Here is a 27237-nt window from a genome sequence, read left to right on the forward strand (position 1 = left end):
CATCTGGCAACTAAAAAGCCAGATATTTCCCTCAGGAGAATGTGGAGACCAAAACAGAGTCAAAAAGAGGGTGAATATTGTACCAAAATTTGCCAAGTGGTAAGTAACAAAAACCAAATGAATGATCATTTTTTCTTCACGTCTGCTGGAGCAGTAAATAGGCAACTGTTTGCTAACACATATTGGCATTACAACTTATAAAAGGATAAAGTGTCAGTGTTTTTATTTACAGCTCGTTGTGCAGCCACCAGGCTTTAAAAAATATGTATTAAATTAAAAAGGTTTAATTTTAGCAAAAATCATCTCAAAGCTAATGTGGAAAACTGCAGGGCATACCACATACAGCATGATTTGCCAGCTGACCTATCGAATTATGTCTGGATTTGCTACTGTATGTTATGCAGTTTGCTAAAAAAGGTACAAGATTTTCCAGGGGACTAGTTTCTGTCGTTACCTTCAGTCATCCTCAAAGACAAGTGTTTGAGATGATGTGAGATGGTCCTCACCTGAAAAAATTACTGCATTTTTAGCTTGTTCAAACACAGGAAAAGCAACAGAGGAGAGATCCCTCTTCCACAATGGACAGCAATGCTGTAGATGTTATGTGTACACAATAGAGAATCAAAGTAGAGTCAGGGTGACAACATTATAGATTAAAAACATTAATGAAGAACATCTGTGAAGATGTCAAGCAGCTTCCAGGTGCCATCAACACAGATAGGACCTGAGCCACACGACCTCCTCTCCACCATGAAGACCTGGAAAAAGGACAAGACTACACAGACATACAAGAGGCAAAACCAAGCACATCATTCACACGTCTAGGAGAAGGAAACAAACAGACAGGGAAAGAGAGATGAGGATGCCGAGACTCCTGAAGGACAAAGATCAAGATCCTAAACATCGTGTATGAGGCACTGACAGACAGGAGAGGGAGAGAGGTCCCCGGACATCCAATAGCACAGACAGCGTGAGTGAAAAGAGATGATAGGGAGGAAAAAATATAGGGGAAGAGAGAGAGAGAGCGAGAGAGAGAGGGAGAGATAGGCACACAGCCTGACACTCGTGTGCTTGAGGGAATAAACAAACAGAGGGTTAGAGAGATGCAGTGGTTATCAGCAAGTTTACAATAATCCCGTTAGCAGGACCACACGGACCATACTGTACATTCTAGGTTTAATGGATTAATTCAGCCTGAGATCGACCCGGTGGCGAGAGAATGGTAACAGTTACCAAGCATGAAATAATCAAAGAATAAGCCACAAACCGAAAGTTAAGGCATTAAGAGGAATTTTAAGTTTTTGATGTAACTGCCTTAACTGAGTCAGACAGTCTGTCATCAGCAGGGAGGTTGTTGAAGAGGAAGGTTGCACGAATGGAAAAGACCCTGCAGCCTGCAGCCTTCTTTTTATCTCTGGGGACAAAGAGGAGCCCTGCATTCTGAGAGCGAAGAGCACGGGACGGAGTGTAAGGTTTAGGGAGATTAGTCAGGTATGAAGGGGCCTGCGCATTTAGGATTTTGTATGTCATTAGAAGCACCTGAAAGTCTGACCTGAAATGGATGGGAAGCCAATGCAGGGAAGCTAAAATTGGTGAAATGTGATCATATTTTCTGGATTTAGTAAAAAATCTTGCTGCAGCATTCTGAACCATTTGAAGACTTTTAGTACTAGCACGTGGCAAAACAAAACCCTGGAGTATTCCATATCCACATCATAAAATAGTGATGTAGTATTATTGTAGGAAACTCAGTGTTCTTTCAGAAAAGTAAGAATTTAACCACGTGAGAGTCAAGCCAGAGAAGCCAAATTGGTTTTCCAGTCGGTCTTAGAGTATGCAGTGATCTATGGTATTAAAAGCTGCACTGAGATCGAGTAAGAGAAGCACAGAGGTGGAATCTGAATCCACAGCAAGCTGAAGAGCATTTACCACTTCAGCAAGTGCAGTTTCAGTGGAGTGACAGGCCCTGAAAGCAGACTGAAAAGGTTAAAAATGTTTACTGTTAGATATGTGGGCTGAAGGCTGCTGAGACGCAACTCTTTCTAGTACTTTTGAAAAGAATGGAGGGTTGAAAACTGATCAATAATTATTAAAAGACTCTGGATCAAGGTGTGGTTTCTTAAATAATGGTTTAACCATAGCAGTTTTAAAGTTGGGACAATGCGAGATGCAAGGGGTGAATTAACAATATTTGGGATTGTATGTCCCAAAACTTGCCAGAGATCTTTGGAAAGTTTAGCTGGTCGAGGGTCAGCAAGGAAGGTGGTAGGTTTTGAAGACTATCTGGGATTGGATGTAATGCTCAACTGTGTCTTCAGAAAAAGATGGCGATGAGGAACAAATTTTGAATCTAGTCACATTTATTTAACTGCAAAAAAAAAAAAATTGTAAAAATTTATTGTGAATGATTACGCAAGAGAAATATGCTGCTCCAGTAGGGGACAGAACATGCTTTTGATTCAGTGCACACTCCTGCCACTGGTGGTAGAAGACTTCCAAATGAGATTTTCGCTATTTGTGCTCCAGGCTTGCTTAAGGGCAAGCGTTTCTTCACTAAACCAGGGTGTAGACCCTTTTGACCATCTAGTTTTCATGGAAAGAGGTACAACTGAATCGGGGAGACTAGACAGAGCTGAGTTTAAGTCACTGGTACAATTTTCAACAGGGCCTGTCTCTGCAGTAGAAGGAGCCAGGGACCACCGGCAATTGCCCACAAAAAGAAGTTTAAGTTGACGGACCAAAGTGTCGAGTGGTAAATACATCAGGACCAACGTTAAAAAGACAGGTTAATATGGCTTCAAATTTTAGAAGGTATTGATCTGAAGTAACAGATTTGATCGCGTAGACAGTGAGATCAGAAACCACTGTCCTGCTGTTTTCCCGCTCCCTGGTGTATCTTGTTTGTTTTTCTCTCTCTTTGAGTGTGTGTGCGTGTGTGTGTGTGTGTGTGTGTGTGTGTGTGTGTGTGTGCGTGTGCGGTGTGTGTGTGTGTGTGTATGCATGTAGGTGTACGTGTTTGTGTGTGGGCTTCTTTGCCTGGGCATTAGAATCAAGTTTCCTCACAAATTCATCCGTGCACCTGATGCCTCATCAACTCTACCTGAAGCCTGCTGTATTTAAACCCCGTTCCTGCACTCCTCTCTTCACCCGATCATTCCATGTGTCAACGTGGTAGTTAACGTTCGGCCAATTCTCCTTGTTCCTAGAAATTTCCTCATTGTTTTTTTTACCCTAGCTAATCCATTTTTTCCTGTACCTCAGGTCCATCGCTCCCTGACTTACTGGTTTGCCTGCTACGCCCAGTGCCTCATTTGTTTCCTGTGTCTGCTGAAGATATCCTGCCTCTACCTGCTCCACTCTGCTGTCTGCTCTGGCTCAGTTACCTGTACTGCTGCCTGCCCCGCTCCACCGACTGAGATCAAGTTTTTTAACAACCTTACCATAAACTACCTTTGTTTAAACTCTTAGACCTAGTTCTACATTTGGGTCCAGAATTATTACTGACTGAACTTGACAAAAACAAGATTCGAGAGAATTGTTGAGGCTGGAGTTTTCAGTAACTGGCCAATCTGTAGAGCTACAGGTAGATGATGTGTTTATTGGAATGCGCACGAGGCGTCGTAGAGATACAATTGTGTTTACCTTAGGAATTTTGTTTAGAGGGATTTTATCAGTTTTTTGTGGTACACTTTCATCAGTGGTAGGGATAATAATTAGATTTTTGTGATTCCCATATTTAAGGAATTTCTGAGTAATACGGAGGCGGACTGAGACAGTCTCAATGTTACAGACCTGGCTATCAGTTTGATAGTCAGCACTCTGAGGATTTCCCTTGCCGGACATATTAAGTGAGTAAAATCCAAGACCGCACTACCTATAAATCTAGCAAGCACTCTAACCACCTCTGACTGCCGAGTGCCAAATCCCTAATGTTAAACTTGACTTAAACCTCTGTCTATATTTCTATATAAAACAGCAGTGACTATTCCAGTAGGATTAAAGCTGTCCACCTTCAGCAGGTCAGTTATCAACAAAACCAAACCTCTGCTCACTACAGTGGCGAGCCAGCAGGCTGTTCAGTGAAGAAAGCCTACTGTACATCTCATCTTTACGCTGTACGGGCAAGGTACCAGAAAAAAATTATTTTATGCCAACACATCTATCTGGCAAACTCAAACGTTCTGCCTAGGCTTTCTTTTGTGATCTCAGACTGGTTCATCCCCATGTTATTGGTGCCAACATGGATAACCGTGTTGCTAAAACTAGTGTTGGAATGTATGTTAGTTCTCTGTTTCTCCCTACGTGATACCAGCACCCTAAGATTAACCTCTATGTCGGAAGCTTTGGCCCAAGGTAGACAGTTAACAGTGGCTGGCGATTGCTAACTTAACGTCGTGGGTGATGGAGTTGGAGAGGAGGCATGCAGGCTAACTAGACTAAACACAGGACTGGTGAGGGTGGAAAACCAGCTTGCAGTTGGGAGGGGTGACTGCAGATCAGGCCATACAACTGGCTGCTTGCTCTTTTGAGCCTTTCCAAGTTGGCAAACAAGGGGTAAACTCTGCACCACCAGCCGACGAGGTTGTGCTAGTGCTAACGCTAACAGGCTAACTATCAAGCCTGTGGCTAACATCATCTGGATTGCCCGTCACATCTAAGGTAACATTCGGAGGGGGAGCTGTTCCAGCCAATTGACACATCTCTCTAGCAGAGACACCCTGTATGCAGAAGCTGAACAGCTTACACACCATCGTAAAAACAGTTACTGAGGTAGGCTAGGCTAGGAGCTGAACTAACAGGGCAGCAACGGGCTACCCACTAACACCTAGAATATTTCAAGTAAAAAGCAGCAAGTCCTAAGTGATATGGTTTAGCACACAGCGAGTAGCAGAAGATAAGTAATGTTTAAGAGAGATTGAGAAAAATGAAGAGGTAAAAGAGAAACAAGTAGAGGAAGGAGCAGAGAGCAGTTGTCAGTCTCACAGAAAATGACTATGTGCGGCAAAGGAAGCAGCATCCCATATCCTACCAAATGTCAACACTGTTATTCTATTAACCATGGCCACAATCTTTCCCTAATCTTAACCTTAGTAGTTTTAGGTATCTATACCTAACCAAACCTAAACCATGCAGGTGGCAGAGATATGATTCATTTTTGGAATGCTGTAGGAAGCTTGTGATCCTTTCCCCTAACAACATTGTTCTTGCCAGTGCTTGCCTGTTTGTCAAATGTATACAAGTGAAGTGGTGAACAAAAGTCATATTACACAAACATATGAGAATTACACTTAGGTCAGAAAAACTGTAATTTCTCGTGAAGGGGGCACTTGCAGCATGATATTCAGTGGTTCCGCACTCCTGTGAAAATGATCAAACCCAGAATCAAGCCAACGATAACCCGGCTGCAACAGCTTTTGAGATTACACTACATAGGAGCAGCATGGAAACTTTCAATTACCCAAATAAAGTGCAAGTATTGCTTGCTCATTAGTCTTTATCCTCATGGGCCAGCTTCCTAACAGAAAGAACAGATTTTTTTTTTTTTAATCTTTTACTCACTGACGACAATCTTTAGAGAGAAAGAATATAGAAACAGATGAGTGGGCTCTTACATTCCCAGAATATATGCTTTAGTGGTTTAGGCGAAGTCTGTGTCAGTAAGATTCATCTGGCTGCCACGATGTTAGAGCCCACCACTGACTGATCAATTGGAGTCCCTCAAGGAATGATACGGCCTTATAAGTGAAAGGCTACTGAAGTTATTAAATCAAGGGACAGCAGCAGCAGCAGAGATGCAGAGAAAGAGTTATACACAGACTGAAAGCCCTTTGCAAAGAAAGTGTTGTCTTGACACGGTTACTCATTCTCTAGACAGTCACTGAAAATGTAATAAGGGATGTTCAGAGACATCATCAAAGAGCCATTATAGTCTTTTTCTCATTTCATCACATATGATGTTCTGTCTTTTTTACCGTAGGAGAAAGTATGCATTTTTCATCATCTCATGTTAACACTGTTAGATACAACATACGTCATTTTTCTACATTTTTTTCTCATGATCTACTTGATGATATCCCATTAGTATCTATCACCTCATGTATTTTGATGTATGTTCAGAAACATGGAAACATTCTCTAAATGTTTGAAGGTACATCGTCCAAATATTAGAGTGTACCACACACGCCTCACGGTTGTATGTATACCCAGTCAAATTGCAGTTTAGATCCATGTCTGTCCAGACTCGTAATATATGTAGTGAAGACTTTGAAGGAATTTAATAAAAGGTATTAAGTTTATTTTGTCATAGTTAGCATAGAATTCTTTATGAATTCTTGTGTCCCAAAACGTTTTTTTATTTTAGGTCACAGTGTACTTGACCTTTGACCTTTTTACCACCAAATTTAAAACAGTTCATCATGAGTCCAAGTAGATATTTGTGCCAGATTCTCTCGAGGAGTTCCTGAAATATCGCATTCACGAGAATGGGTCAACACGGAAACGTAATGGCTCCAGCCAGAGTTGGCGCCAGCACTGAGGCCTAAAAACACTGATAATTAAAGCTGCAACTGTTAAACTTAGCTCTAATTAACATAAAATTTTAAGGACAACCACTTACAGAACTTTGGCTTGTATGTTCTTTGGTGTGAGGTGACTGACAGAACAAAAAGCATGAACTATTCATTGAAAGTTTTCATTTTAAAAGCAAGTAGAAATCATCCCCAGTATCCTTCTTATTTGTTTTTACAAACAGAATCAGCAAAACACCTCTGTTTTGACTCTTGCACTTTTCTCCAATTTGTGCAATAATATGAAAAGGTAAAAAAAAAAAAAAAAAGATTTCGAAAACAGCCTAGTATTGGTGTCCTGACCCAAAATCCCAAAATGTTTTTTGTTTTCTCATTTACTGAGTTGTTTTCTGTGCTACTGTAGATTTAATTGAACCCAACAGATCTGAAGATATGGGGAAAATGAATTAGAACTCTAAAATTCTGAATTTAGTCAGTGTTTTTATTACCAGTCCCAGTGCATTTTTTCTATATAATCATCACTGGCAAATGAGACCATCCGTATGAAGACTCATCACTTCTAATGGCAATATGACTTTATGGCATAATATTAATCTTACATGGCCACAACTAGAGATACAGTACATTAGCCTCTGTCATCAGCACTTATCATGCAGACAACTATTTTTACAAACCTCTCTTTTCAGAACAAAAAACTGGCAAATGGTCATGGTTGGTTTAGGAGAAATCTCAGTGATAGAAATCAGTGGCACTCATGGCCGACCTTTTCTTCTACAAATTTCATCTACACCAAAATTGATTTTTGGTTTTGGTGGAAGTATGATTGCTACCAGGATTAGGTTTACTGGCAATGTTGTTCCAATCCACGAAGTGTGACAACCTTAAAGAGCAGGATGTCAGACTGGAAGATTGGGCATACAAAACATAAAATCTTAACCCAGGACGCCAAGGTTTGTGTATTGCAATCCCACTACAGTGGCTAAAACAACTGTGGAGTTTGTGACCACTAGTGGCACTATGGAGTAATGTTTTGAAAGTGGCAGGTCCCTGTTTTGTTTCTATCTTGCTCGTATCTCTTGTCGTGCTCACTAGGAGATTTAAAAGCACATGGGCAAAGCACAACACATTCCCGACAATGGTTTGTTACACCTCAATGATACACAAAGTGTATTTTGTTGAAAAAAGCTGAATGTAAGCATGACTGTGTTTACCAAAAAAGAATTTGTACAAGATGCATGTAATGTTAGAGAAAGGTCATGGTTTTGGTTAAATATTGAAAAAATCAATGGGTTTCATCTCCTGGTTTAAGATCCAATATTAACCAAGGTTGAAATAGTTCCCAAGCCTCAACCGTGTGCTTTGAGTTGCCACACAATAACTGTAAAAATGCTTCGGTTGCCATGAAGAGACACTGTAGGGAACAAAACCAAATTGGGTTGGGAGTATAATTTTTGCAGATATGTTCGGTAAAGCATTTCCTTTTTATATAAAAACAAAATCTCTGCAGAATTAATATTTCCTACAAAATGTTTTTCCTAATGCAAATTAGTTGTGTATGATGAGACAAGGTTGTGATAGTGAATGTTAAATTTTATGTCCACAGGGGCTGCAAACTCAACAGAAGTCCAAGACTTCTTGACGTGGCTTTAAATGGACAGAGATTCCAGAGGTTCTGGTATAGATGACTTCTCTTCCTTTAAGTAAGTTTTCATTTCATTTATTTTGGGTGAATGGTATTTAACTTTGCTTTATTATATAATTTAGATAAATGGTTTAAAATAACCTATATAACATTTTAGCATGCCTGAAACTGAATTTTCTAAAAGCACCATCAATAGCTCTCCATGCCCAGCTTCATCATGTCTGCATTGGGCTCCACAGAGGCAGACAAAAGAGAAGCCGGAGATCCTCTACTCCTGTCTCTGGTCTCTCATCTGACATGCACACATGCTGGTTATCTGTCAAGCGGATGTCTTGTCTGCTCTAAACGGCTGACATTTCTGCTCTCAAACTGGATTCCCATGTTTTTCATCTTGAGCAGATTCCACTGATGCCTTTCAGAGCTGACTGACAGGCACAGTGTCATGAAACAGAGGACTGGTTCAACTTTAAGGGGATGAGGGTCCCCAGTTAAACTGTACATTTCTGTAACAATGACAGAACCACAATGATCTGAACCATGGACAGATTCGTCTTCATTAGATGGAGGAGATGACAGATTGCGTTGAAAGTAGAGCACGGAGCAGGGTCTGAAAATAAAAAGAATGGTTTGCTTAAAATTATTCATGGCTGAGGATCAGAGATCATTCTCCTCTTTATCAAACTGTCATGTAATTAAATTAACAATGCTGCTAACTGAGAGGTATATTTAACCAGTTGCTCTAAATCAAACCTTGCCTTGGAAAACAATATTATCTCGTTAGTGGCGAGGCAGCCACCGGCGCTGATCCCCTGTTGAACTGCAGGCCGACTGAGGACACTATTAAAGGAGCATCTGACCTGTCCACCCACTGACAACTCAATATAAATGTTCCTCTTTTTAATAGACCATCTTGCTAAAAAATATGTCGACAAACCTTTTAAAAAAGCCATTTCGGGAGAACTCCAACGGTTCCACCCATTACATTTTATGCTTCAGTCTATTCACATAAACTCGATGCTCAGCCTCGGTTGCTGTTTTTATGGTCTGATATGGACACTCGGCACTGCACTACATTCCTGGGGAGATGTGAGCCAGAAGGCAAAACGTCATGGAGCGTAGCCAGAAGATGGAGTCAAGCAATTGATAGGCTGCATTTTAGAAGCTTATATTTCACTTTATTCAATCAGTATCCAGCGTTTAATGAAAAACTTCCAGGCCATAGCTTAGCATTACTTTAAGAGAAAAGAGGAAACTACCAGAGGCTGAACAGCTGACTAGTTTCCCTCTGACTTCCTTCCCAACATCGCCAGACTACAGATGAGCACTCATAAATGTCTTTTAGGATTTAAATGATCAAACTGCATGGAAAAGAAGTTTCAGGGGACAGTTGTTAATGCAAATGTGTAAAATTTACGATTGGCAGCTGCAAATCTCTAATAGTAAGTACAGGGAATTAGCGTTTAGAGAGGACATTTAACTTTCCCAAAATGTTCTAAGACATCTTGAAATAATACTGTATGTTAAGAGACAGATGTTGAGCTGTTGGAAAGCCTTCACCATTGTTAATGACAGCAGAGCTACAACAACCTTCCCCCAGAAGGAAAGAGAAATCCTCAAGATGAATTTCAGTTGTTCAATATTAGAACATTGTTTTTTTGATTAGAATTTATATATCTAAAAGATGAAGGAATTCTATGATAAATATTTTTATAATAACAAGTGATCAAATGACTATGTGCAATGTAAAAGATGTTGCCAGTAGCGACAAACCCACACAGAATTATCACCTGACTCCGCAGTTCCCCTCAGCTCTATGGGGCATTTTAGCATCTTATAGCTCATTGTTTTGGTTTTAGGGCCCGCAACTTACTTTTTTGGTTCACTCTCGCTGTTCCAATAGCATTATGTCCGGCAGCAGTGGACTGTTTCCAGCTAAAGATCTCTAAAAATTCACTGTACACTACCTGCTCACCACCAAAAAGAGGGGAGAAAGTTAGGAACTAGCTGCTTTACATGTTGGAGCAGCCAGATGTTTCCCTCAGGAGTTAGTGGAGACCAAAAAAGAGCTAAAAGTGTTGTAAATATAGGACTTACAGTACATTCAACAGGTCAAGAGAAACATCAATTGAAAAATGAAACATGAAACATGAACGCTTATGTTGCTCCGGGTCTGTTGGATGTTTAAATAGGTATGTTTGCTAACAAGTTCACCATATCAAGTTAAAAAGTGATAATAATGTGAGTGTTGTATTCACAACTTGTTTCCAATGGCCCAAAGTGGCCAAAAAAATCAATTATTACATGTTTAACTTCTCTATTAAGAACATTTGTAAATATTTTTATATTTTTAAATACTTTTATGCGCTTTATAAGTTAATTGACTCAACATAACTAGAATACAGGTACAGGCACTGATGCTTCAAGAGTTTATTCACACCTCTAAGGATTGATTAATAATTTCACCTTTTGAAACTAAGAACATACCACAAAAATGCACATTTTTTTTTGTTACTCAAACTTTTATGTATGACTTTTTTTGTTGCTTGAACTCACTATAAACTCAGCAGGTGGTTGTTTCTCTGAAGTCTGTAACCCTCACGCACAACAGGAACCATCGAGGCATCAGGTTGTAAATATCAAATATGTTTGATAAGATGGGGCAGTACAGATCAGTCTGTGATTCAATCACTATGGTTAAGACTGAATTTATAAACCCATCGAACTACCAGACTATCTGCTCAGACTATTAGTTTAGACCCACTTCCTCTTCGTCACCTGCCTTATATGGAAATGCTATATGCTGGACTTTAATACACTTGCTTAGGATAGGATGCACTGTTGTCGCGGACTTGATGGCATAGATAGAAAAGGTGTTTAAGTTGTGCTGCTATAGGTGAGTATGCCCTTTGAATTTAAAAACCTTTCCCCAAAATTTCAATGAATGGAAAGCCTTTACTGTGTTCTTTGGTTGCCTTTCTTTCTTTCCTCCATCTGACTGGCTCTACACTAACATGTCTCAGGTGTCTCTGCGTACGGCTGCGCCCACCCGGTTCTGTTTCTATCATGACTCAGACGTCCCTGCCTGCTCCTCTAATGCTGCAAAACTGCAGATACACTCTACATACATATACTGTGTGCATGGCTCTCTAGAAAACACTCATCTTAAAAACAATTGGAGAGCGTTCAGCGTAAAACAACTCAATTTCAGAATAAACATGTACAATTCCTATAGCCTACAGTGGCTCATTCAATATGTGCATGTTTGAATAGAATTTTGCATCCCCGACACTGTTTTATTTTAGTAAGACTCACAACGTAAAGGAGCCACAGTTTATCTGATTTGCATGAAGTACCACAAAATCAGATCTGAAACCAAGCTGTTTTGACCCATTGATCCCTTTAGACTCTTATATGACTCCTACATTACGCATCAGTGATCATAACATCAGTTTCTTTGAAGTCCTGGAGGAGGTATTTTTTTCATTTTATGGTTTCTGAAGAAAGACACAAACCACAAATTATCTGAGTGACACGCTGTATATGGTGCATAGGAGCGGTGATTTATCTTAATAAGCTCAAGGGCAGCAAAGTGAACATAGTTATAGAGTCTGTAGACAGGTCACTGATAGCCAAGAAAGGCCTCAAACATGTCCAAATTCTACGACCAGCAAAGACAAACTAGAAAAACACAGTAAAAATCACAAAGTAGAGAAAAATCTGAATGCTTGCATTGAAATTTAGCACCAGACCTACAAAAGAACACACATTTGTGTGTAACAATACTTATGGCCAAGTAAACAAAGAGAAAAAAAATTACTGTAAATATTTGTAAAGTAAATGTGTAAAAGTAAATATACGATATAGAGGATCACAGAGCAAAGAGCTGTGAGCTCTATAATTTGAAACACCTTTCTTAAACAAGCCCTATACACATACTACTTATGTCATTTGTTTCAGTGGCTTTTATCCTGAAGACGGCAATATGTGCCAAAACATTAATGTGATTAAAAATTTAAAAAACTGTGTCAGAGTTATGAGTATGCAGCTTTCCCATCATACCTTTATTATTAGCAACTATACCAGTGTATAGGAACAATATGTTTGAAAGTTGAACAATGGCATTATTCCTCTTTATGATACATAAACTGTAATAAATTACTAATTTCAAAGCTAATGTTACATTGCAACATGCATCAAACAGCCTTTCATATAACACAGTCTGTGGAGCAGCGTATCACCATCACTAACAAATTAATGACCTCAAAAACTCTTCAACACATTAAAATTTCAACAGAGCACAGAAACCCTGTGATAAAAAATGGAGCCGTGGCCAATTTGAAAGCGACTGTACCTCCTCATGCTAAGCTTCCACCAAGCATAGACCATTAACAGCAATACAATTGACTAACTTTAAAGGAGGTTGCTTTAATTGCTGGGTAAGGGCAGGCTTTTAATTCGTAAGACCCAATTACCGCCATGCTGTTAGCACTTCTCCACTAATTGCATTCATCAGCTCAAATTGTTATCACCAGGATCTCCTTCGATTTCTATCAAAATCCAAAAATCCTCATTTCTCTGAGTTTCAGAATAGCTAGAGGTAACTCATAATTTGGCGAGGGATAATGGGTTTACATTTAAGCTGTAATTAGAGAGGGAATGGCGATAGAAGACTTCTGGCGTATCTGATTCTGACACAGTATGGGTCCTATCTGCTGCAATGAAACACAGAGGCAGACTCTACTCAAAGCTATCGTTGCAGTCAGTGTTTGCTCCAAAACACTGATCAGAAATTTTAGTTTATTACAAGTTGCACCCTGACCATCATTTCTAGAATAATATTGTATTCACAAAAGTAATGTGCATAATTTCAAAGATCTTATATATACATACACACATACATATATATACATATACATACATACATATAGATACATACATACATACATACATAAATACATATAGATACATACATATACATACACACACACACACACATATATATACACACACACACACACACACACACACACACACACACACACACACACACACACACACACACACACACAAAAACACAAACACACATACCCCTTTATTGGCATTCCTGAATTTCAAATATGTAATTCTGAATATTCATAAATGAATGCAAACCAAGGTTACTGAACAAAAAAAAAAACCCTTGCATAATAGTGACATAATGCAACACAAAATGTACCCCAGACACAATCATTGGCACCTTTTACAATGACAGCCTCTAAATGTTTCTTGTACCCGTCCAGAAGCTTTTTGCACCTGTCTACTGGTAGTTTCTGCCACTGTTCCATTGCTATGTGTTCAAGCCCAATTATGTTCGCAGGAGTCTTCTTTGCAATGGCAGATTTCAGCTCTTTCCAAAGGTTTTCAATGGGAATAAGGTCAGGACTCACTGCTGGCCAGTTTAAAACAGATCTTTCCTTTTCAACCATTCTGTTGTCCCGCTGGATGTGTGCTTTGGGTCGTTTTCCCTTGAAAGACTCAAGACCTTCATCTAAAGCCTTGTTTTCTGACACTGAGTAACATCTTCGACTCTAAAATGCCTTGGTAATCTGATATCATTATTCGTTTGATACATTCAGTGCCTCCAGTACCAGAGGCAGCAAAGCAGCCCCTCAGCATGATAGAACCTGCGACATGTTTTACTGTAGGTAGGGTCTTCTTTTCCTTATGGGCTTGATTTCGTTGCCTATAAAAAAAACTGATGCACTGCATTCCCAAATAGCTCTACTTTGGTTTCACCTATCCATAGAACATTATCCTAGATGATTAGGATAAGATTAGGACTAGATTATCCTATCCATGGAGCCCTACTTGGTTTAGTGAGTGGCGTACGGTACGGGCTGAAACCACCACTCCACATTGCTCCAGGTCAGCCTGAAGCTCTTTAGATGTCTTATGTGGTGTTTTTTCCACAATCCGCATTAACCTTGGCAGACTTCTCTCACTGAGTTTCTTCTTAGCACCAAGCCCTGGAAGCTTCTTCACAGTTTTATGACTGTGAAACTTCTTTATGACATTACAAACTGTTGTAACAGGGATTTCGAGATTTTTGGCTACTGCTTTGTAGCCTTTGGAATTGTTCTGTTTTTTGAAAATAACATTTCTGATGCTCTCACACAGCTCTCCTGTCTTTGCCATTGCGAAAAAGAAACTGGAAACAATCAGCCTCTTTTAATGCAGTAAAACCATCAGTCACTGGTTAATTTAGGTCATGTAAACACTGAAAATCAAGCAGGACTAATTATATATATACATACGTATACATACACACATACATACATATATATACATTCATACATACATACATAAATACATATAGATACATACATATACATACACACACACATATATACACACACACACACACACACACACACACACACACACACACACACACACAAAAACACAAACACACATACCCCTTTATTGGCATTCCTGAATTTCAAATATGTAATTCTGAATATTCATAAATGAATGCAAACCAAGGTTACTGAACAAAAAAAAAAACCCTTGCATAATAGTGACATAATGCAACACAAAATGTACCCCAGACACAATCATTGGCACCTTTTACAATGACAGCCTCTAAATGTTTCTTGTACCCGTCCAGAAGCTTTTTGCACCTGTCTACTGGTAGTTTCTGCCACTGTTCCATTGCTATGTGTTCAAGCCCAATTATGTTCGCAGGAGTCTTCTTTGCAATGGCAGATTTCAGCTCTTTCCAAAGGTTTTCAATGGGAATAAGGTCAGGACTCACTGCTGGCCAGTTTAAAACAGATCTTTCCTTTTCAACCATTCTGTTGTCCCGCTGGATGTGTGCTTTGGGTCGTTTTCCCTTGAAAGACTCAAGACCTTCATCTAAAGCCTTGTTTTCTGACACTGAGTAACATCTTCGACTCTAAAATGCCTTGGTAATCTGATATCATTATTCATTTGATACATTCAGTGCCTCCAGTACCAGAGGCAGCAAAGCAGCCCCTCAGCATGATAGAACCTGCGACATGTTTTACTGTAGGTAGGGTCTTCTTTTCCTTATGGGCTTGATTTCGTTGCCTATAAAAAAAACTGATGCACTGCATTCCCAAATAGCTCTACTTTGGTTTCACCTATCCATAGAACATTATCCTAGATGATTAGGATAAGATTAGGACTAGATTATCCTATCCATGGAGCCCTACTTGGTTTAGTGAGTGGCGTACGGTACGGGCTGAAACCACCACTCCACATTGCTCCAGGTCAGCCTGAAGCTCTTTAGATGTCTTATGTGGTGTTTTTTCCACAATCCGCATTAACCTTGGCAGACTTCTCTCACTGAGTTTCTTCTTAGCACCAAGCCCTGGAAGCTTCTTCACAGTTTTATGACTGTGAAACTTCTTTATGACATTACAAACTGTTGTAACAGGGATTTCGAGATTTTTGGCTACTGCTTTGTAGCCTTTGGAATTGTTCTGTTTTTTGAAAATAACATTTCTGATGCTCTCACACAGCTCTCCTGTCTTTGCCATTGTGAAAAAGAAACTGGAAACAATCAGCCTCTTTTAATGCAGTAAAAACATCAGTCATTGGTTAATTTAGGTCATGTAAACACTGAAAATCAAGCAGGACTAATTATATAAATAAATACGTATACATACACACATACATACATATACACACACACACACACACACATATACATACATTCATACATACATATATATATATTCATACATACATACATATATATACATTCATACATATATACATATATACATTCATACATACATATATACATTCATACATACATATATACATAAATACATATATACACACACACACACGCCCATTGCTGTTGAGGAAAATAAAGACACAAACAGGATTATAGATTGATGTAATGAACACGATTTTAGGCAACGTAATTGACAGTTCATGAAAACTAGTTAGCAGGCAAGCAGAGAGTTGTCAAAATACACAGCTAAAAATAATGGATTAATGGTTTATACATCCAGCTTCTGCCACTCCATGTGACAGGGGTATGAATGCAAACAGACCAAACCTAATGAAGTAAAGAGGCCAAGCCTGAAACACACTGTAGACAGTTCCAGGACTGCTATGTCTTTTGTGGATTCACAAAACCACCACACCCATTGCTGTATGTATTCTCTGCTGTGAAAAACTTCTGAACTAGTTCATAGTACAAGGATACAATGAAGTCAAAGTCAAGTAAAGTCAAAATGTATCTAAATAACCCAATATCATGAATCAGAAATCTGCCTTAGGGGGCTTAGCAATCTGTATAGCATTACAACGCCCTCTGTCCTTAGACTCTCAAATCGGACAAGGAAACCCCCCCCCACCCAAAAAAAACAGTGATGTTTGGAAACCCCTGATCTAAACCACCTTATTTGGAGGTAAAACTGAATGCAGTGCATTTAAATGTCAATAATAATATCTTATTACACAGAAAAGCTTAAGCACACACAACTACAGTTGTGTTTTCACACGTGCAGCCAGCCTGTCTGGTTGGCACAGACAGTCCACATGGTCATAAATTTTGAGCTGCACACTTACAGACAAGGGCCGATGATGAAATTCGTGTCACTCGGACCCTCACAACCAGGTGTGTGTTTATTTCCCCCATTTGACTTTCTTTTTAGCAATGTCGACACATTCCTCGGCAATTTACTTGCTGAGTCCAGTGTTATCAATGCAGACAAGAGGGGTGGCCAGAATTTAAAACATAAGTTGTATGAAAGTGGAATTTCCCTCTAAACTCTGCATTTTAGCAGATGTATGAAAATAGGCCTGACAATACACACATGATAAAAAAAGAACAAGCCCAAGAAAGAGCTTTCATTTCCTCCAAGCATGTGAATAAAACTATTGATATTCTCTCAACACATACACAATCCCCCTGCTCCCCTCTGTTGGCTACACAATCACATACACAGAGGATACAACCGAGGGCCACACACAGCCACTCATAGCTCATCTATACAACTGCCATTCAGATGTGTATAGCAGAGGACGTTTGATGGTTTTCTAATCTCAGTAGCTGCCACTGGGAGATGGGGCGAGCTGACCCCTGTCATCCCCACAGTGCATCTCAAACAGCCCCACATCTCCATCTCAATCTCCCTGTACTTGCGTCCACCATTGTGTCGTCCACCTGCTCTCCAAATGTCAGGATGAATGCTCCGCGGCAGGCATCCCCACGCATCCCCAGGGTGGAGATGACCCGCTCTGCCGCCGTTTGGTATAATGTCAAGCTATCCCTGGGCAAGAGTAGTGGGCAGGCTGATGTATGCTATCACACAAAAACAGAGTTCCAGATACAGTATGTGCTGCATTACAGGGCTCCTTACGGGCCAGTAAACTAGAACAAATGTACTGAAGCTCCTGATGAGAAATAACGAGGTAGAAAATGCACGGAGTGTGGGTCCAGTTGGTTCAGATCAAAATCTTCCCCCAAAATGTTTCTTCATTAGAATTCCTTGTGCCTTAATTTATGTAGGCAATCTGAGAAACAAGGCACTAACTGACCCGTGAAACAGACCCTGTAAAACCAATGGCTTGTTTTGCAGTCAGGGACAATCTATCTGACAGTTTTCCTAGCCCCTCTTATGCTCTCTTTTGGTCCTTTTCTTTCTCTGGCAGTGACTATGTTTCTTGATTGGTACTAAGTCCAAAAATATACTTTTTTTTTTACCTAGTAGAAAAATAGGGAGCCCCAAAACTGACAAGTTATGTTAAAAAGATATCAAACAATAACTAATAACTGAATACATCAATAAATGATATTGTTGGAGTGTAAAAGGAAATATACAGATTTATACTTACTTTATTTATACTTTTCCTTTTATCACCAACCGTTTAAATGATTAGATAATTGAAAATTAATTAATAGTATTGTTCTATTTATTTTTCACTAAGTCAAAATTTTTTTTAACTCTGTATTTCTTTCTTTTAATTATTTATCTATCCTGTTTTTCTCGTGCTGATATGATGATGAGATGGCTATGTCCATGCACATCCAGAGCCTGGCACCGACTGCAGTGGCCACTTGTGGTACTGGAGCAAAAACAAAATCCACTTTGGCCAAAAAAGCATTTTCCGCATAGACGACCATTATAAAAGAGACATTTGCAAAACTTTCAGTTAATACTCTTCAACTTATTAATTTTTAATCCATGAATGCTTTATGTTGGTTGTATTAATATTTATTATTTCATTCCCAGTGCCTGGTAAAGCGATTATTATTTGCATTGTATCATCACAATGTAAAGCTTATGGGCCGAGTGGGACAACTCGTGCGGGGGAAAATGGGGAGAAACACTAATGCACATGTGCAGAAGTGGGCGACACAACATGGAAGCAAAGACGGAAGCAAGAAAACTTTTTGGCTTTGGCGCTTGGTGAGCAATTTTGATTCAAGTCACTGGGTGGCCATCTTTGAGTCCTGTATGTTTTCATGTATTTATTTATTTGAAAGGGGCCGAGTCCAATATTGAACAGAAGTATTGCACCTTTGATGTATTGTACCACAGTTAATAGCTTAAGGCTAATTCTCATCTGCAGTCTCGGCAGGTCACCATTAAAACATACTGTATGTGTAGTGACAGACTAAACAAACTAGACACATAAAATAAAGTTACACACAGCATCACACACACTGTGTTGGCAGCATTTATACTTAGACAAATTAAAAGCAAGGATATTTGTATACTACCTTCACAATATTATCTTCATCTTCAAATGCATGTCAGTATTTGTCTTCATCAAATATCACAATGGAAGAGAGCTGTATATTTCTTTTTGCTCTCCAATTCAATTATTCAACTAACAACATTATTTATTGATGTCGTCAGCTACATTTTTGACTTGTCTGGGATTCCTTTACTACATATTGTCAGTTTCAGGGCTCCACAGAAAATGTGACTTAAGAGAAAAGCAGAAATTGGATAAGTATAGAATGAAGTATGCAGTATAAAAATAAACTTCTTTTTCTTAGTAATCTGGCAATTTCTTTTTAATATGTCTTTACTTGTACATGGTGAACAAAAAAATAAATAAATAAATAAAAATCTAATTTTTCATTGTTCAGAACACAATGACTAAATCTACTTCAGAGCTATTCAAAGATGGACTGTCACAAATTATATTACTTTGAATTTCAAGTCCTTCAAACACTAAAAAAAGGACTCTGCTGCTGCCTGGTTCTCATCAAGAGCCATCAAGCATGAAAAGCGCCTAACAGGCTTTTTTTTCCCTCCAGGCTGGCACGGGATAACAACTCTAATTCATCTAGTAAGCATTTTTTACTTCACAATTTTTATTAATGTGACACATCTTAATATATCTTTTCTAAAAATTAATATGACTGAGATAATAGGAGAGGAAAAAAAAGTTTCTTTTGGATTCTGCCATTAATTTGGGCTCCGGAGAATCAGTTTGTTCCTAATATTAAAGACTGAAAATGAAGAGAGAAAAAAGTTAAAGCCAATTTACATAGAATACAAAAAAAAAAAAAAATCCCCTGAAGCATGAAAATCAGCTTGAGAATGAGCCATTAGAGTGCATCACACAGTTTTTAGAAAGTCTCTACCATAAGCAAATATGGAAATATTCCACTAAATTCAAATGAGAGCCAGTGCACAATTTCATCTTATTAATAAGGCAACATGGCCCCATGTGTGCATGTGAATATAGAACAGGACCCTGATTTAAGCTCAACGTAAACCTGAGTTCAATAATCATTTTGATTCCAAATTGTGGAACTATTCATGAGCCATGTAGCTTAATACCTTATATTTAAAAATGTAACAGAGTTTATGACCTGTAAACGGCACTGCTTAGAGCGTTTTTATCACAAGAAGAGGGAGCTGCTGCCATTTTGCATCACACGGGCTCAGTGAGAAATGTGTTTTTCATGCCTGTTTTACTCTCTACCACATTTCAGCATTTGCCCTCGCAGACACCGACCAACAAACCACAGAGAGCCTGATTACTGTTTTTTAAATGAGACAGAGTGAGTTACTGTGAGGGAAAAAAAGTATCCAAGTATCTAAATAGCTGAGCAATGAGGTTCCCATTTGACCTGGTCACATCATCAGTCTAAATCCTATCGACGGGACCAAAACAAATTGTACAGCCCAAAGGTACTTGTAATCGCGCTCACTCTCTCTCCAGACCACTCTCCTCTCGCACCCTCACTCATCCCTCCCTCTGCACTCTTTCATGACTAGCTAATGAATGTAGATGGTGCTCTGGGGGATGCAGTGGTCTCCTTTAACGGGGTTTTGTGCGCACGCTGTAAGCTCTGCGTGCTCCAGTCAGGCCGGGTGAAGGGTTCAATTGCTTCGGTGAAGCCCCCCACTTCAATAAACAGAAGGACTAAAGAGGTTTGTTTATTGGGCCCACCTTGACTTGACCTCCGTAGCTCAGGGACAGGCTGCGTGATTACCTGAGTGTCGGTGCAACCTGGGGAGAATGGGGCCAGGCCACTTGTGTTCCCGTCTCTCTCTCCCTCTCCTGATAACTCACAGGAATCAGCGCACAAACCACAAGAGTGGGGCAAATGCAAAATCCAAAGAGAGAGGGATGTAAGCCTAAAGATTAAAGGGTTTACCCAACATGTTTGCCGTCAAACAAGGGGGATTTACTACTCTACTGTCAGTCTACTGTACAATCATCAGATATATTATGTAAATATTAAATGTATTGATTAGATTATCACATGAGAAGGTGAAAAGTAAACAGGAGATCCTCTATGAATGATGTAGAGTTGCAGTGGATGAAAAAGCTAATACAATATGTGGCCAAAAGTATGTGGACACCTGAACATTTTACTCTTCTGACGCTGGACAACAAAATCCATTCATATGCTGTTTTAAAAGCCTCCACACACTGATGATTTTGAGGTCAGGGCAAGCAAGTCAAGTTCCTCTAAACTAAACTGGAAAAAAGCTTTTATTTATGGACCTTGCATGGTCATGTTGAAACAGGAAAGGACCTTTCATATACTGGTGCCAGAAGGTTTGAAGCACACTATTGTAAAAAAAAAAAAAACACTATATGCTGAAGCATTAAAATTTTGGTTAATGTCAAGCAGGGTATGAAAAACAGCCCCAGAAAAAAAGGACACAAAAGATTGTGGGCAGGCAATTCCATATAGTGTAATGTATAGTTACTTGAATGTATGCATGATGAAAAGGTAAATGGACTGCATTTTATGTAGCGCTTTGGTCCAAAGCATTTTGAAATCGTTCGCAGCAAGCTACCATACAAGGCATTAGCCTAACCATCTGGAGCAATTGGGGTTCAGTACCTTGCTAAAAGAACGCTTAAACATGTGGCAATGTGCAGGAGCTGGGGATCGAAACCACCAACCCCTGCAATGAATGGATTGCCTTCAAAGGTGCTGTGCATAACATACACGGCGTCAAAAATCTGTACTGCACACTCATTCTAACAGGGTTTGAATTCACTTCATCTTTGAGTGTGATGTTCGACACAAACCATTTCTACAACAGACATTTTTGCTGTGTCCCAGTTTCATAATACATAATAACTGTACACAGTGTATATTATACTATGCTAATATATAAAAGATGCTGTAGTACCCCCTCCGTTTCTTTGTAGATTGCATTGTGGGACAACAGTGTTCAACAACAGCAAAGTATCCAGCGTTTTAGTCTCGACAGTTTTGATTGTTTTTATAATTTATGTGGATTTGGGGACACAGCAAAAGAAAATTAACTGGAGTGGTGCCCCCCAGGCTAATTAATTAAAAGAAATGCAACAATAATGCAATACTTACACATTCAATATAATTCATTGCTGGTGATGTAAAAACTTAGGCTGACAGAGAGTTAACTGCTGTTCCAGCTTTGTTTTTCTTTGTCTTTGACTTAAATTGAAACCAACCTCGACAAAGCACACGCAATAATCCATTTTGTTTCATATACAGTAATTTGTGTACTCTCCCTGTGTAGTCTAACCTGTCATGGCTCGGGGTTTTGATGCCCTATCAAAGTTTTTTACTTGTCATGTTTTTTTTTTTTTTTGTTTTCAGCTGAAATGGAGATGCTCCCTCCAGCCATTATGTGCTATTTGTCCTCCAGTGGAATAAGGCTCATTATTTCAATGTGTAGTCACAGTTTCTACTGTTACGCCCAGGGATCAGGCCATCTCTCCATTAAGGGAAATCACTTTGAAAGGTCTTCTCCCCTGCCACTAACTCATACACACACAGATGCATGCACACACTTACTGTACTGGTATTACTTTTTCCCATGTGATGCTTGGGACTTTAAAATTGTTGAATTCCCATGCGCAAGAAACAAAGCCTTATAGTACATCTTTGAAGTGAACTGTGGCCAGCACAAGTGACCGAGCTGCGCTATAAAGAATCAGTTGTGACATACTGCTGTACTAATTAATTGCAGTCATCCATTGCAATCCATTCACAACACCCTACATGTGATCTTATAATTTACTGATACAGTATAAGTTGTAATATCATATTTGTTCTTACGCATCTTCATGTTTTATTGTGCTTCGTTAAATGTTCAAGGTAGAAAAAATGGCTGTAAAAATGTATGATACTATTTTCAGGAGCGTAAATTGCTGCGTCTTTCTTTCTCTAAAAGCAGTTAACAGGAGATAGCGTGTTTGACTCTATATACAGCTATGACTGTGAGGTCGTTGGTTCGAATCCCTGGGAAATCAACAAACAGAAAACAGAAACAGTATACAGGAAAAGTCAATGAGTAATGCACTGGCTTCCTCAACAAAGACAATTAAAGTCTATTCAGTAACACACACAGTAAAGAATAATGCCAGAATATGTGAAAAAAAAATTGTATTTGTTTGCTTTTCTTCCAAATGCCTCTCCTGCTGGCGTATCTGCCACAATCTGAAGCTGCTGCCATCTGTTCTCCTGTCCTACTGGACAAAAGCTCCCATTATTTTAAAAAATACATTAAAAACTGTTTTGTGGATCAGCCGTTTGACTTTTCATAAGCTATAACTGTAATAGAGAAGACATGAATAAATAAAACTATATCATTACTTTTCTTTATTCCTCAGCTTCTACAGTAGAGCTGTTGATCAGCCAACAGTATCAGGCTTGGTATGAATGTGTGTTTCTGTACATTATGAATGAAAAGTCCTTCATGAACGATAGCACCATGCTCAGCCACTGATCCCTGAAAAAATCTGAGTACCATATTACTGTTGTACCTATGTGGCTTCTGTGTGACGATGCAGTGGTCAGTTGTCCCCAGAGAGACACCATACAGACGGTCAGCAGCAGCGCCCTTCTGCACATGCTCTGTAGGTCCCTCTTCCGCATTCTGGAAAAAAAGGTAAAGATAAAAATAGTCAGCCATTTTTTCATCACATGTACACACAGATGTGCAAACTGGCTCACTTGGGCTCACGCCACCGAGCTCCCAAAGCTTGGACTTGGCATTCAGAGGTGGTCAATTAGAGTAACTCCTGGAATCGAAGAGCTTGGATCTACAGAGCTTTAAATGGACGCCTTGGCTGTGTTAAGGATTAGCTTGCCGAGAGCCACACACCACAGTGTTCCACATGGTGTGCAAAACGCAGCTACACACTGCCAGGAAATTTTAAACAAGTACCATAACAGCACACACCAACAAATGCCGCCTATCGCGGCCAAGATAAGTCACAGAAATTTTGCAGCAAAATTAGTTCTTTCAGCAGAATTTAAATCTGTGCTTATTTTTTTGCATGAACCATCTTGACAGTACTGAATTTTTGCGGAAACAAAAAGCCGTACGAGTCTGAGGCAGAGGAAGCAATTTTTTTACCTACTCTATCAGAGTTTAACTGATCCACAAAAGAGGAAAGGTTTACAGATGAAGGCAGGACTCAATGGTACCAAGACGGCTATTGCTTTTGATTTAAATGTGTGAACTTATTGTCCTGTAAGCAACCAAAACAACAAGCTTGCTAGCTTTCAGTTTGCAAGCCCATTAGTTTGGAGAACCTTTTTCCCCCTCTATAGCTTATTGTATGAAATGACGTAAAAATCCCAAAAACAAAATGCCAGGGGGGAGTAAACAGCCCAGTACAGAGAAAACAGGAAGACGTTCGGAGAGCTAATATAACTGTATAACACTTAAATGTTCCCAACTGGCTAGCCGGTTAGCCATTAGCTCACCAGCTACAATAGTTAGCCTACTAGCAAAGTAGTCGCTACATTACCAAGCATCTAGCACCAAATACTTTGCCAATTTTGCTGTGCCACATTCTTGTGTGATTCGGCCCTTATTGCACCATACATTACTACTCTTTAACCTTTAATATCACGCAGGAATTCACATAGTATAAGCTATTTTAACAAAATAAATCAAAACAAGTGATTTATTGCATGCCGATTCAACAAAATGTTAGGTTGCATTCATTTGTAATTATAATGGAATTTACTGTATTTGTTCTGTAGGTATCCGGCTACATTCTTGCACACACGCTCAGTGATGATTTTAGAAATTATAAACACACTGCAATTTATAATACCAATTTAGATCTGTAAACAGAGAACAAATGAAGTCCATTTATGCTCTCTATCTCTTCTTGCCCACTCGCTGTCATTCATCTACCTGGGAGGTGAGTAATGCTGTTTATGTGGTCTGTCTTAATATGCTCTGTTCAGTAATCGTCTTGTACTTTCAAAGGGCTGTTGTTCAGCAATTCTCGCCATCTCCATCTGAGAGGCCCGTGGAGAGTGGAACAAGCAATGCAATCAGTGGCTCATCTTACTGCCAACAGAACTGGCCTCCTCTCTCGTGAGAAAGCCGTCGCAAATCACAGCTCTGCTTTGAACTCTGTTCCAGTGCAGCCAGTCAAATTAGTAAAATGCTTGGTTTCATGCATAGAGATCAACTCTTGCTTATCTGGCTGAGGCTTGCATGTGGGGGAAATGTTTTTGCTGTGACTGCGTTTGTACTGACAGCCAGAGCTGGGTGAGATCTTTACGGGAGGCTCTTCCGTACAGTCTCAGACAGCTGACGTGATCCTTCTGTTATGAGCACATAGACTGAAGACAAACATAGACACAGTGTCTGTGTCCTCAATCACAGATTTATGAAGGGACCATTTGAGGCTCGTGCTTTACATTTACACTCATTGCAATCTGGTGTTGAAGCCAAACAATCCATCTTTGGGAAAAAGGGTTTCAGTTTGGATGGATCTCAGGTGAGGCGAAAAGGCAACAACCATTAAAGCTGACTGTGATAGGCTGAGACACCTGTCAATCAAGACAAACTTTGCCTAAAGATATACATCTATCTACGACGCAATATCCTCTGAAGAATCCTTTTGAAAGACCTTTTGCAATTTTGACACTATCGTAACGTTACGTCAAATTAACTGACTTAGTATTTCTTGAGGGAGGTTAGGGCTTTTGCAAATGAAGTCAATCTAAGAAGGTTTTTTGATGTTATATCTACCCTTTTAAGTTTCTGAAGACTGGTAGCACGGTGGGGCACTGTTTTTAGTATCTAAGGCACACACATGACGACGCCCACACTTTCTTGGATGAAAGACTGCCAGCTAGAAGACATGGATGTAAACATGCAGGTTTCAGATTCTTCCAAAAATAAACAGCTTTTATGTGCTTTATGAGGAATTAAATGAATTCAACAAATTTATAAAGCCTCAAGGATAAACACAGTGAATTTTGGTAAGAAACAGTGAATGTAAACATAACTTTGTATGTCTACAAACACACCACAAGGTATCTTTAATGTCTAGAGGCCCTTTGATGGACTGCATCTTAGCCAACTTCAAATTGGCTTCACGACTTGGCCACTGTGGTTACCCACAGGCATTGTCTGAATATGTCTGGCTTGTGCAGAAGAGATACATACTACAGCATTGAGTGTAACTAAAGTGGTTGATTTGATCTTTAATTAATCAGCAACTGACCAGTTAAATGAACTCCCGCAGAGCTAGAAAACAAATTTACACCTGCAGTCCTTGTAGTTCGGTTCAATACCAACATACACCGCCTCCAACACCAAACCAGATGAAATGGTAACATGATTAAAAAAAGATTTTTCACTTTGGCAGATCAAAGTCCTGCTCTAGAGACCAGCTCAACAGTTCTACCTTACCTTCAGTTTATTACCTTTAATAGCCACTTCTGTTTATCTTAAAAAAGAAATATTAAACTCCCATTAAACACCGTATTTCAGGCTGTACGCGTTCTTATTTTTACTTATTTTAAGTTACTGATAATAAGACGGGAGAAAACTAGTAAATCTCTCTGACAGCAGAATTCAAGAAATAATTGGAATTTGAGTCCATGCTGCCCTGCTGGTTACCTCCGCCAAGGAGGTTATGTTTCCACCATGTCTGTTTGTTGGTTTGTTTGTTGGTTTATTTGTCAGCAGGACTACGCAAAAAGCACTGATCCGATTTGCACTGAATTCGGTGGAGGGATGGGGCATGGGCCAGGGAAGAACCCATTACATTTTGGAGCAAATGCGGATCAGTTACCATGAATCTAAAATTTTTTCTCTGAAGTCTGGTGTATGTTGCTTGACACTGGCCTTGGCGGAGGTCTGCGAGTACAATTCTAGTTGAAAATGAAATGTCAACCAGTTAATCTATGAGCGTTTAGAGATTATTGGCTCGGACAATAGGATGCCTGGTTTTATTCCAAACTGATTTAAATATACTCCAGCATCTAATACTTCAATTTCCATCTTGTGTCTGGTAGTGTTCAGGTGGCTTGTTGGAGCTAGTTAACAGGAAAATATTGTCACCTGATGGATGTGACACGGAGACCAGGTGGCTCATCACAAAATGGCCTGATCAGGGTAAACCTATTTAGGCATAGGCTAAGTCAGATTTTTACATGCAGGAGGCACAAATACAGATTTAGTGTCGTGATCAGTTTGGATGCAGTTTGGATATCATTTTATTTACGTACGGCTATCCACAGCAGGCCCTCACATATTCTCCTACCTGTGAACCTTTTGTGTCCTCTCATAAATTAAAATTAAGTTCATTTATTAC

The 27237-nt window shown here is 39.5% G+C and overlaps 1 protein-coding gene across 1 annotated transcript in view; it reads right to left on the bottom strand.

Annotated features, from left to right (window-relative positions):
• The window catches only part of tafa3a (TAFA chemokine like family member 3a), a 102411-nt gene that overhangs the window by 23642 nt on the left and 51532 nt on the right, over nucleotides 1-27237 (bottom strand). Inside the window, exon 2 of the mRNA XM_040158559.1 lies at nucleotides 23428-23540. Coding sequence (XP_040014493.1) covers nucleotides 23428-23539 — 112 coding nt within the window. The 5' untranslated portion in view covers nucleotide 23540. The remainder of the gene's footprint in view (nucleotides 1-23427; nucleotides 23541-27237) is intronic.

This window comes from Xiphias gladius, chromosome 21, assembly GCF_016859285.1.
Source record: "Xiphias gladius isolate SHS-SW01 ecotype Sanya breed wild chromosome 21, ASM1685928v1, whole genome shotgun sequence".
Classification (NCBI taxonomy): Eukaryota; Metazoa; Chordata; class Actinopteri; order Istiophoriformes; family Xiphiidae; genus Xiphias; species Xiphias gladius.